The following is a 12,793-nucleotide window of genomic DNA, read 5'->3' as shown; positions in this document are numbered from 1 at the left end:
TTTTCTTTCGTGATTCAGATAGAGCATGCAATTTTAAGCAACTTTCTAATTTACTCCTATTATCAAATTTTCTTCATTCTCTTGGTATCTTTACTTTAAAAGCAAGAATGTCAGTTTAGATGCCGGCCCATTTTTGGTGAACAACCTGGGTTGTCCTTGCTGATTGGACAGCACCAATAAACAAGTGCTATCCAGGGTCCTGAACCAACATTTGGCTGGGTCCTTAGCTTAGATTCCTTCTTTTTCAAATAAAGATAGCAAGAGTGCAAATAAAAATTGATAATTGGAGTAAACTAGAAAGTTGCTTAAAATTGCATGTTCTATATGAATCACAAAAGAAAAAAATTGGGTTCAGTGTCCCTTTAAATACAGTAGAATCTCATCAGCAGATGAATAGTAAAATGAAAATGCAATAGCACTTAGTTTTAATTGTAAATGAACAGTAATTAATTTGCCAGTCCCCTCTACCATGGGAAAGCCATCAGCCAATCACAAGCACATATACACTGAGAACTCTTGCACATGCACAGTTGGAACTGCTGCCTCAGAAAGTGTTTATATAAAAAGACTGCACAACTTGATGATGGAAGTGAACTGGATTCTTTAAAAACTGCATGCTCTATCTGAATCATGGATGTTTCATTTTTACTTTAATGTCCCTTTAACAATAGGTACAACAACCACCAATGACTGATTTTATGCAGTGTCTAGTACCCTTCAGTGGGTATAATGTATATTCATGCTTGCCCAAAATGTTTGAATCTTTTGCTCCCATTTTTTTTTTTATTTCTTTAAAATGAAATCATTTTTTTTGTCTTATATTTATAGAAAATTCCAGATGCCCTCCACTGTCCTTGTCACAAAAGTAAGACTTTCCTAATAACTTTATTACTAATTTGATGTACGTATTATGTAGGGGATTTTTTTTTTTATTTTTATTTAAATTAAGTGCCTGCTAGAAACACCAATTCAGTGCTCTCCAGAGAAAATGTTGTCAGCCAAGTGGCATTATAAAGTAGTCGGCTGGGGACAGTATAATACTTTTTAATGTTATTAAATTTCCTGCTATCCAAAGTGCACATTAATTGAATAATTTAACATTAATATATTAAATGATAATTTGCGCAATAAACATTGAAACATTTTAATATGCGCTATTTTTAGCTTAATATAGCTAACATTTTAGCTGGGTGATCAGTAAAAGAAGCTGGTTGGTGCACCCAATAAATATTTCCTGAGGAATACACTGCAACTATGCATTATAATAGCCCTTGGGTTTGCATTTTTTAGATGTTGACATATACATCAGGATATGACAAATTAATTTTATTTTGGTTCCTTTTGTTCTCACAATGTATCCCCCTCTCTTTATATTCGCTGGACTAATATCTGAGATGTTGGCTTCATATTTCCCACCCCAATGGGCTCAGTGTACAAAGCAGCGTAAGCTGCTCCATAGTCCTTGTGGGGCAGGTTCGCAAATGCTTATCGCAATGTAAGAAGCGGCTGTCATTAGACACTTTTTGAATCCTCTGAGGTGGCAAAGAGAAATCACTGAGAGCTCGCTCTTAGTTATTGGCAGTCCCTTTTCTCGGGCGATTGGTTAAGCGAGTGAAGGGGCGAGCATTACACACTCAGCGGAGTGTGTAATGCTGCATATGGGCCAGCGGACAAACAGATCCTTCTCAAATTGAGAAGCTGTCCGCACGCCTTTTAATACAAGGAGCCCAAAGTGTTTTATAATTTGAGTAATTTGCAACTACTGTGTCAATGGAACTGGACCGAAAATAAAGCTTATGTTGTGCATTTGCTGACACCTTGTGGGCTATGCGTGCACTGACAGTCTGCTGAGCTCATTTTTATTTCCAGCATCATGGATATGGGTCTTGCTATAAAGAAATATTTGAACAAAGTAATGTATTTATTTATATTTGTTTCTTTTTTTTTTTCAGTGACTGCTCGTTTGCGAAGACTAACTTTGAAGCACTTAGTGTTGAACTTTGTGGCACTGCAGGTATCTTTATGTTATTGTTAATTATTTGTAGCATAGTTTTAATAAGTAATGGGGTGTAACCTAAATATAAACATTTTGGAGAAGGTAAATGAATTATTTTACTGCAGGTAAGAGTATGTAAATAGGTTAAAAGTATAGATAAAAGGCCACAGTTATTCAGTATATATATTTTAAGCAGTTAATAAAATCACCCACAACAATAATAATGTGGCTTCATTTTCATTGCAGGGCTAACACCTCCAACCACCCCACCCTACAAACCCACTGAAGAGGATCTTTTCAAGCCAGAGATAAATCAGGGATCTGTAAAAAATGAATCTTTGATTACCTCTTCTTCCAAAATGGAAAGAATTGAAGAGACTATGTCCGTAAACAGAAAACTGTCAAAAAAGCATCCAGAGAGGACTGAACTATATGCACACTTGAGTAGGACAGCAGAACTTTCCACTACGACTGAATCGCACTCAGTTAAAAGGTCGTTTTCCAGGTCTTTTGGTGATCATGATTATTGCCAGGTGAAGAAAGTGGAGACTTTATTACACAGGAAAGTACTGAAGTCTTTAGATCTTCCTATTCACGTGGAGACAAGATCTAAAATTTCTGCACATCCTGTGCCCCAAAGAAAGGTAGAAAATCAACAGGCATGTTCCAGAAAAGAGGACAGCAAAGCATTAAAAGACCTTGAAATCCGAGCAAGTCTCACCAAGCACTTTGGCTTACCTGATAACACTCTTATAGAAAGTGGTGCTATCTGCAGCAGTCCTGAGTATGATTCTGTTTTTGAGGACAGTGGCAGTGAGTACAGCTCTCCTCTTGAAGATGAGGAGAGCTCCGTTCCTCCTAGAACAAAGATGTGCTCTCGGCGGAGCTACCCTTTTATAGCCGATTCTGCAAGCTTCAGCAGCCCCAGATCAACAGGCCATAGATCACCAGTTAGCAGAAGGATGATGAGGTAAAACTTGGGGATGGACCAAAGTCTCTTGGTTTTTGCTTATGGATTAATTTACATCTATTTCATATATCTGAGGTATACAACTTTTTGAAATAGAAGTTAAATAGACTTTATTTTTAATTTGCAATGGTTATACACCAACAAAATAAACCGTCTCTTGGTATCCTTTGTTGAAAAGTTACATATATCATTGGCTCACCAGATATGTTCAGCTAGGTCCCAGTAGTGCATTACTGCTCTAGAGCTGACTTTAAATATGTTTTTAACCCCTTTTATAGTTATATGCAATCAAAAGTGCAATAGTAAAATAATCTAACACATTAACATATAACATTTTTTTAATTTTATGTCTCTTTAAAGAGGCAAAATATCTTCCTTTGTGCCATTATCTGCTTTATCACAACTGTATTAATATGTCTTGGTGACAATACCTAATTCCAGACAAATATTTCACTAGTCTAATTTATACTTCTTGTACCACTGAGACAAAAGTTTACATGAACGAGAAATGGTATACTTCTTGTGTCCCGTAGTTTAGCTACGTGATAAATGGTGTATCTCTTGTATCTGTTCTATAGTTTAGCTGAGTGAGAAATGGTATACCTCTTGTATCTGTTCTATAGTTTAGCTGAGTGAGAAATGGTATATCTCTTGTATCTGTTCTATAGTTTAGCTGAGTGAGAAATGGTATACCTCTTGTATCTGTTCTATAGTTTAGCTACGTGATAAATGGTATACCTCTTGTACCTGTTCCATAGTTTAGCTGTGTGAGAAATGTTATGTCTCTTGTACCTGTTATATAGTTTAGCCGAGTGAGAAATGGTATACCTATTGTATCTGTTCTATAGTTTAGCTGAGTGAGAAATGGTATACCTATTGTATCTGTTCTATAGTTTAGCTGAGTGAGAAATGGTATACCTCTTGTATCTGTTCTATAGTTTAGCTGAGTGAGAAATGGTATAACTATTGTATCTGTTCTATAGTTTAGCTGTGTGAGAAATAGTATACCTATTGTATCTGTTCTATAGTTTAGCTGAGTGAGAAATGGTATACCTATTGTATCTGTTCTATAGTTTAGCTGAATGAGAAATGGTATACCTATTGTATCTGTTCTATAGTTTAGCTGAATGAGAAATGGTATACCTATTGTATCTGTTCTATAGTTTAGCTACGTGAGAAATGGTATACCTATTGTATCTGTTATATAGTTTAGCTGAGTGAGAAATGGTATAACTATTGTATCTGTTCTATAGTTTAGCTGAGTGAGAAATGGTATACCTCTTGTATCTGTTCTATAGTTTAGCTGAGTAAGAAATGGTATACCTCTTGTATCTGTTCTATAGTTTAGCTGAATGAGGAATAGTATACCTATTGTATCTGTTCTATAGTTTAGCTGAGTGAGAAATGGTATACCTATTGTATCTGTTCTATAGTTTAGCCGAGTGAGAAATGTTATGTCTCTTGTACCTGTTCCATAGTTTAGCTGTGTGAGAAATGGTATACCTATTGTATGTGTTCTATAGTTTAGCTGAATGAGGAATGGTATACCTATTGTATCTGTTCTATAGTTTAGCTGAATGAGGAATGGTATACCTATTTTATCTGTTCTATAGTTTAGCTGAATGAGGAATGGTATACCTCTTGTGTCTGTTCTATAGTTTAGCTGAGTGAGAAATGGTATACCTATTGTATCTGTTCTATAGTTTAGCTGAGTGAGAAATGGTATACCTCTTGTATCTGTTCTATAGTTTAGCTGAGTGAGAAATGGTATACCTATTGTATCTGTTCTATAGTTTAGCTGAGTGAGAAATGGTATACCTATTGTATCTGTTCTATAGTTTAGCTGAGTGAGAAATGGTACACCTATTGTATCTGTTCTATAGTTTAGCTGAGTGAGAAATGGTACACCTATTGTATCTGTTCTATAGTTTAGCTGAATGAGAAATGGTATACCTATTGTATCTGTTCTATAGTTTAGCTGAGTGAGAAATGGTACACCTATTGTATCTGTTCTATAGTTTAGCTGAATGAGAAATGGTACACCTATTGTATCTGTTCTATAGTTTAGCTGAATGAGAAATGGTATAACTATTGTATCTGTTCTATAGTTTAGCTGAGTGAGAAATGGTACACCTATTGTATCTGTTCTATAGTTTAGCTGAGTGAGAAATGGTACACCTATTGTATCTGTTCTATAGTTTAGCTGAATGAGAAATGGTACACCTATTGTATCTGTTCTATAGTTTAGCTGAATGAGGAATGGTATACCTATTGTATCTGTTCTATAGTTTAGCTGAATGAGAAATGGTATACCTCTTGTATCTGTTCTATAGTTTAGCTGAATGAGGAATGGTATACCTATTGTATCTGTTCTATAGTTTAGCTGAGTGAGAAATGGTATACCTATTGTATCTGTTCTATAGTTTAGCTGAGTGAGAAACGGTACACCTATTGTATCTGTTCTATAGTTTAGCTGAGTGAGAAATGGTATACCTATTGTATCTGTTCTATAGTTTAGCTGAGTGAGAAATGGTATACCTCTTGTATCTGTTCTATAGTTTAGCTGAGTGAGAAATGGTATACCTATTGTATCTGTTCTATAGTTTAGCTGAGTGAGAAATGGTATACCTATTGTATCTGTTCTATAGTTTAGCTGAGTGAGAAATGGTACACCTATTGTATCTGTTCTATAGTTTAGCTGAGTGAGAAATGGTACACCTATTGTATCTGTTCTATAGTTTAGCTGAATGAGAAATGGTATACCTATTGTATCTGTTCTATAGTTTAGCTGAGTGAGAAATGGTACACCTATTGTATCTGTTCTATAGTTTAGCTGAATGAGAAATGGTACACCTATTGTATCTGTTCTATAGTTTAGCTGAATGAGAAATGGTATAACTATTGTATCTGTTCTATAGTTTAGCTGAGTGAGAAATGGTACACCTATTGTATCTGTTCTATAGTTTAGCTGAGTGAGAAATGGTACACCTATTGTATCTGTTCTATAGTTTAGCTGAATGAGAAATGGTACACCTATTGTATCTGTTCTATAGTTTAGCTGAATGAGGAATGGTATACCTATTGTATCTGTTCTATAGTTTAGCTGAATGAGAAATGGTATACCTCTTGTATCTGTTCTATAGTTTAGCTGAATGAGGAATGGTATACCTATTGTATCTGTTCTATAGTTTAGCTGAGTGAGAAATGGTATACCTATTGTATCTGTTCTATAGTTTAGCTGAGTGAGAAACGGTACACCTATTGTATCTGTTCTATAGTTTAGCTGAGTGAGAAATGGTATACCTATTGTATCTGTTCTATAGTTTAGCTGAGTGAGAAATGGTACACCTATTGTATCTGTTCTATAGTTTAGCTGAGTGAGAAATGGTACACCTATTGTATCTGTTCTATAGTTTAGCTGAGTGAGAAATGGTATACCTCTTGTTTCTGTTCTATAGTTTAGCTACATGATAAATGGTATACCTCTTGTATCTGTTCTATAGTTTAGCTGTGTGAGAAATGTTATGTCTCTTGTACCTGTTCCATAGTTTAGCTGTGTGAGAAATGTTATGTCTCTTGTACCTGTTATATAGTTTAGCCGAGTGAGAAATGGTATACCTATTGTATCTGTTCTATAGTTTAGCTGAGTGAGAAATGGTATACCTATTGTATCTGTTCTATAGTTTAGCTGAGTGAGAAATGGTATAACTATTGTATCTGTTCTATAGTTTAGCTGTGTGAGAAATAGTATACCTATTGTATCTGTTCTATAGTTTAGCTGAGTGAGAAATGGTATACCTATTGTATCTGTTCTATAGTTTAGCTGAGTGAGAAATGGTATACCTATTGTATCTGTTCTATAGTTTAGCTGAGTGAGAAATGGTACACCTATTGTATCTGTTCTATAGTTTAGCTGAGTGAGAAATGGTACACCTATTGTATCTGTTCTATAGTTTAGCTGAATGAGAAATGGTATACCTATTGTATCTGTTCTATAGTTTAGCTGAATGAGGAATGGTATACCTATTGTATCTGTTCTATAGTTTAGCTGAATGAGAAATGGTATACCTCTTGTATCTGTTCTATAGTTTAGCTGAGTGAGAAATGGTATACCTATTGTATCTGTTCTATAGTTTAGCTGAGTGAGAAATGGTATACCTATTGTATCTGTTCTATAGTTTAGCTGAGTGATAAATGGTATGCCTCTTGTATCTGTTCTATAGTTTAGCTGAATGAGAAATGGTATACCTATTGTATCTGTTCTATAGTTTAGCTACGTGAGAAATGGTATACCTATTGTATCTGTTCTATAGTTTAGCTACGTGAGAAATGGTATACCTCTTGTATCTGTTCTATAGTTTAGCTGAGTAAGAAATGGTATACCTCTTGTATCTGTTCTATAGTTTAGCTGAGTGATAAATGGTATGCCTCTTGTATCTGTTCTATAGTTTAGCTGAGTGAGAAATGGTATACCTCTTGTATCTGTTCTATAGTTTAGCTGAGTGAGAAATGGTATACCTATTGTATCTGTTCTATAGTTTAGCTACGTGAGAAATGGTATACCTATTGTATCTGTTCTATAGTTTAGCTACGTGAGAAATGGTATACCTCTTGTATCTGTTCTATAGTTTAGCTGAGTAAGAAATGGTATACCTCTTGTATCTGTTCTATAGTTTAGCTGAGTGATAAATGGTATACCTCTTGTATCTGTTCTATAGTTTAGCTGAGTAAGAAATGGTATACCTCTTGTATCTGTTCTATAGTTTAGCTGAGTGATAAATGGTATACCTCTTGTATCTGTTCTATAGTTTAGCTGAGTAAGAAATGGTATACCTCTTGTATCTGTTCTATAGTTTAGCTGAGTAAGAAATGGTATACCTCTTGTATATGTTCTATAGTTTAGCTGAATGAGGAATAGTATACCTATTGTATCTGTTCTATAGTTTAGCTATATTTCTCACCATTAGAAAATAATTATTATGGGCCTGGAATTTATAATTTGCATTATAGTATTTTCTCTCAAATCAAAGAGACAGTAAAATCAAAATTAAATGGTCATGATTTAAATAGAACATACAGTTTTAAACAAGTGTCCACTTTACTTCTATTATCAAATTTGCTTGGCTCTCTTGGCGTGTTTGCTGGAGAATAAATCTAGGTAGGCGAATAAAATCTTATGAGTATACTTGTTTGTGTCTTTAGCACTCTATAGCAGCAGTGTTTGCAATTATGTATAACATTGCTAAGTACCTTGTTGCATACACTGCTGCCGGATGGCTAAAGACACACTGCATGTCCCTCCTCACCTATAATTACTCTTTAACAAAGGAAACTAAGGGAAATTGATAATATAAGTAAATTGGAAAACTGTAATGCTCTATTCAATCATGTCCCTTTAAAAACCGTTGGGATAGAAATTGGTAGAGGATAAGCATTTATATAGTTGTAGCTACATTTGGCTCCCTAAAATACTGATAACTAAAGATTATTTATAGACAACTAACTTCTGCCCCCCCCCCCCCCCCCCTTTTATTTTTTTATTTTTTAAAAATGTATTTTTTTCTGACTAATAATCTTTATAATTTATGGTAAACATATTAAATACATTTTTAACTTATTAGGCAGATGTCGTTTTGGTTCTGGTTTACACGACAATCTGTAAATTGGGGCCATATATAATTTGCAGATATAGTAGTTTACTAAACAGTGAAGCTGTTTAGATCAGATGAGTCCAGGAATGAGGCCTAAGCTTTTTTTAAAAAAAAAAAAGGATGATAGAAGCCAAAATGAGTACCTTCCTGTCATAAAATATTAGCCACAGGGTGACCGTGATGGTAAAAGTTAAAGGGATAGGAAAGTCAAAAATAAACTTGAATGATTCAGATAGAGCATGTCATTTTAAGACACTTTTAAATTCTCTTCTATTTTCAAATGTGCTTCGTTCTCTTAGTATCCCTTGTTAAAAAAATGAATACGCACATATCATACACCAGTGGGAGCTGCTGCTAATTGGTGCCTGCACACATTTGTCTCTTGTGATTGGCTAATTAGATATTTTCAGCTTCCTGTCAGTAGTGCAATGCTGTCCCTTCAGCAATGGATAACAAGAGAATGAAGAAAATGTGATAATAGAATTAAATTGGAAAGTTGTTTAAAATTGTATGTTCTATCTGAATCTTAAAAGAAAATGTTGTGGTTTACTATCCCTTTAAGAATGCAAATTGTTTTATATTTTATATTTTTTCTCATTTCTAATTCACTTTTTCCTTATGTTTTAAGCAGATGTGATAACAGTGAGCAGCGACATATTGGAAATTTGAGCCAAAGGCAGATACAAAAGAGAAGAGAAAAAGCTATAGTAAGTATCAAGGAATTTCATGAATTCCTTTAGCGAAGGGTGCTGGTAAATGATATAGTAAGGCGCTATTTGCTTTCAAATAAGGCTGCCATGTGCGGATCAGTAGTTTACAGTAGTTTTTTTTTAACCATTTTATTCCAGTCTCTTGAAAGTGTTTTTCACATGTGGTTGCACATAATCTGAATGTTTATGTATACAATCACATTATTTATTTGTAGCTGCTTTTTGTTTACATATATAAATAAATATTTAAAGGGACATGAAACCCACATTTTTTTCTTTCATGATTTAGAAAGAGAATGCAATTTTAAACAACTTTCTAATTTACTTCTATTATCTAATTTGTTTTATTCTCTTGATAGTCTTTGCTGAAAAGCATATCTAGATATGCTCAATAGCTGCGGATTGTTTGCTGCACATAGAAGCCTCGTTTGATTGGCTCACCATGTGCATTGCTTTTCCTATTGGAGTGCGCTTCTCTTATTGATTTTATATATATATATATATATATATATATATATATATATATATATATATATATATATATATATATATATATATATATAATTATAATAAAAAAAGCAAGTCTTACCACAGCAACTCCCACTCCAGTTACCTGCTGGTGCAGAGGTCCAAATCAATACAGATGCTTCACACATTTTGCAACACGGCACACTTTGTAACTGTTAAAAAGTGTGCCGTGTTGCGAGGTGTGTGGTGTGTGTGTATATATATATATATATATGTGTGTGTGTGTGTGTATATATATATATATATGTGTGTGTGTGTTGTATTAATTTGTTTTGTAATTTTCCCTATGGTTCTTGCACCCAGACCTGTCTGGGGTTAACTGCCTGTGACTCTTGGGACAGCACAGCTTCTTGTGAGTGCCGGTGAGCACCCAGGGCTGAGCATGTTACAGGGTCATGGGATGTGTACCCGGTCTGGTATGATAGTGCAGTCCCCTTCCGTGTTTGGTATATGTCTAGGGTAATTACATAAGCCTGTGCACCCTTCCCTTGTTCCCAGTTTGTTTGGATTTGAGAGCTTGCATTGTGTGACTGTTTTAGGGTCCCAGGTATTGGAAAGGACCTTGATGTGGTACCTGGGCTTGTCTCATTTGGCCAGATGCGGTAATTAACCTTTCCATTTTTGCTTTTAAATCTTAGCTGAAAGCTTGTGAGTGAGTGCAGGGTTTTCTCTGTGTGTTGTATTAATTTGTTTTATAATTTTCCCTATGGTTCTTGCACCCAGACCTGTCTGGGGTTAACTGCCTGTAACTCTGGGGACAGCACAGCTTCCTGTGAGTGCCGGTGAGCACACAGGGCTGAGCATGTTGCAGGGTCATGGGATGTGTACCTGGTCCGGTATGAGAGTGCAATCCCCTTCCGTGTTTTGTATGTGTGTGTGTGTGTGTATGTGTGTATATATATATATATATATATATATCTCTTTACACTAGTCAGTTAATTGATTGTGTCAGCTAATAAGAATGTGACCTTCTTACTCTTGACAATCCTGACTCCATACAGTAAAAAATGTACTGTTGATACCGTGTAGCAGAACCATTAGTTTAGTTCCTACTGATTTCCATCTTAAATAAAGTCAAAATTCAGCTGAGCTGAACAATAAAATGATTCTTATAAGGGTTAGAGAGAGTGATGCTAGGGAATCTGTCAAGTGTTCTCAGGGCCACTGAACCTGCCTGACACTGTAGTCATGCAATGTAAATAAATGCCTTGGAGGTCATCCAGCACTGGCCAATAGACTAAGTGTACAAATTGCATGTAGTTGTACCATAGGGCTAAAACTTCAGCTCAAACACAAAATTCTATTGCAATAAGTCAACAATAAAAGGCAGTGACTGAATATCTATAGCTAAATCACATGAGGGGCTTGGCTTAGTCAAGTCATTTTATGTCTAGAACTATTAAGTATTGCACAAGTTGTGTGTATCTAGACGGCTATGACCTCCACCAATTTCTTAGCTTTCAACACTACTCATTATAAAATTACTGCTTAAAGTGGAATATTATTTTTATCAGATGAAAATGCTGAAAAATACCTCCCTGTTCCTGGCACAGCTTAACGAATTAATGGGCCAGGTAAAATACAATTAATGGGCCAGGTAAAATACAATGGAGGGCCATCGAGCAATCTCTTGGCTCACTAGCCTTAGGTCGAATAAACCTGATCTACATGAATTAAAGGGGTAACCACATGTACTATGGGGAAAAAGCAATTCCATGAATTCCCACCATCATTTTGATCTGTATATGCAAATAAATGGAATGTTTGTGTCTTGTATCATTTATTGGGATTAAAAGTAAGATTTTAACAGTATAAAATGCTGTTAATATTTAAATAGTCCTACTCCTACTCTATACCTTTTCTTGTTTTAAAGGGACTAAAAGCCAAAATTAAACTTCTACGTTTCTTGCATTGCACTAATGGGAGAAAGGTTGGTGGCTATGCACATATGCCTCTTGCCATTGGCTGACAAGATGAGTTAATTTAGATCCCAGTAGTGCATTGCTGTTCTGGGGCTCTCTTTGCTGGGGTTAAAAACGGTTATATACAAACAATAGTGCATTAATAAAATACTGTAACAACAATTTTCAATAAATTAGAGAAAGTAAATTGTTAGAATATGTTTTTAAGCTGTAATTTGATTCCAGTCTTGTCTACTAGATTTTATACATATTAACAGAATCATGGATTTATATGTAAAGAAAAAAATAACTGGAGTGTGGATTGTTTTCCAACATTTTCTCAATTCCAGTGCTGTGTGCCATATATACTAAATTTCCAATAAAGAAAGAGCCGTTGATTCATAAAATATGTTCTATAATTCAGGAGATATTAGTTCTTCAAATGAAGCGCTGGAAGCAGAAGTTACTGAACGTTCATATCTTCTGCACAAACCTAGTTTAAGGCTACAAATTAAATGGAAATTCATAAGGAATTTTGAAACAAAAAGAAATAAAAATAGCACCTTTTTATAAACATGCAATAATATTATCTTGTGGCTCAGACTGTTTAATAAACAGCTAAAGGTTTTGTTTTTATTACAATTTTAAAAGTTCTCTAAATGAATTCTAACATTTATCATCAAAACTGAACTAATTAAATATTTTTAAATATTCTCTAAATAATGCCAGACAGTTAGGAACCAGCAACAGCTTTTTATATAAGCAGAATATTGTATTTAACCCCTGCTTGCTCCAGAAGTCTGTGTAACCTTGCAGAGCTGCCAGTGGCTTAGATATTATGCACTACATTTGTGAATGCTGGGGATCAGGTTTAGATATAAAACAAGTGCAGATAGAGCTGATGGCCAGTAGAAGTTTGGAGATGTTACACTGCTACTGAGTCACAATCTGTATTTGAAAGTAAAATGATAAACCCACCTGACCCTTTAGAAGAACCATTTATTTCCTAAAGTCACCACTAATATAATATGCATATT

The 12,793-nt window shown here is 34.8% G+C and overlaps 1 protein-coding gene across 2 annotated transcripts in view; it reads left to right on the top strand.

Moving 5' to 3' along the window:
• The window catches only part of PPARGC1B (PPARG coactivator 1 beta), a 189,236-nt gene that overhangs the window by 149,630 nt on the left and 26,813 nt on the right, over nt 1–12,793 (top strand). For both annotated transcript variants that reach the window (XM_053717093.1, XM_053717092.1), the window contains exons 6-9: nt 829–865; nt 1,953–2,014; nt 2,243–2,966; nt 9,249–9,324. In XM_053717093.1, the coding sequence (XP_053573068.1) occupies nt 829–865; nt 1,953–2,014; nt 2,243–2,966; nt 9,249–9,324 (899 nt within the window). The remainder of the gene's footprint in view (nt 1–828; nt 866–1,952; nt 2,015–2,242; nt 2,967–9,248; nt 9,325–12,793) is intronic.

Source organism: Bombina bombina, chromosome 6 (genome assembly GCF_027579735.1).
Source record: "Bombina bombina isolate aBomBom1 chromosome 6, aBomBom1.pri, whole genome shotgun sequence".
In the NCBI taxonomy this organism is placed as follows: domain Eukaryota; kingdom Metazoa; phylum Chordata; class Amphibia; order Anura; family Bombinatoridae; genus Bombina; species Bombina bombina.
Note: the sequence above shows the minus strand (reverse complement) of the source record. Positions and strands in the feature narration are given on the sequence as shown.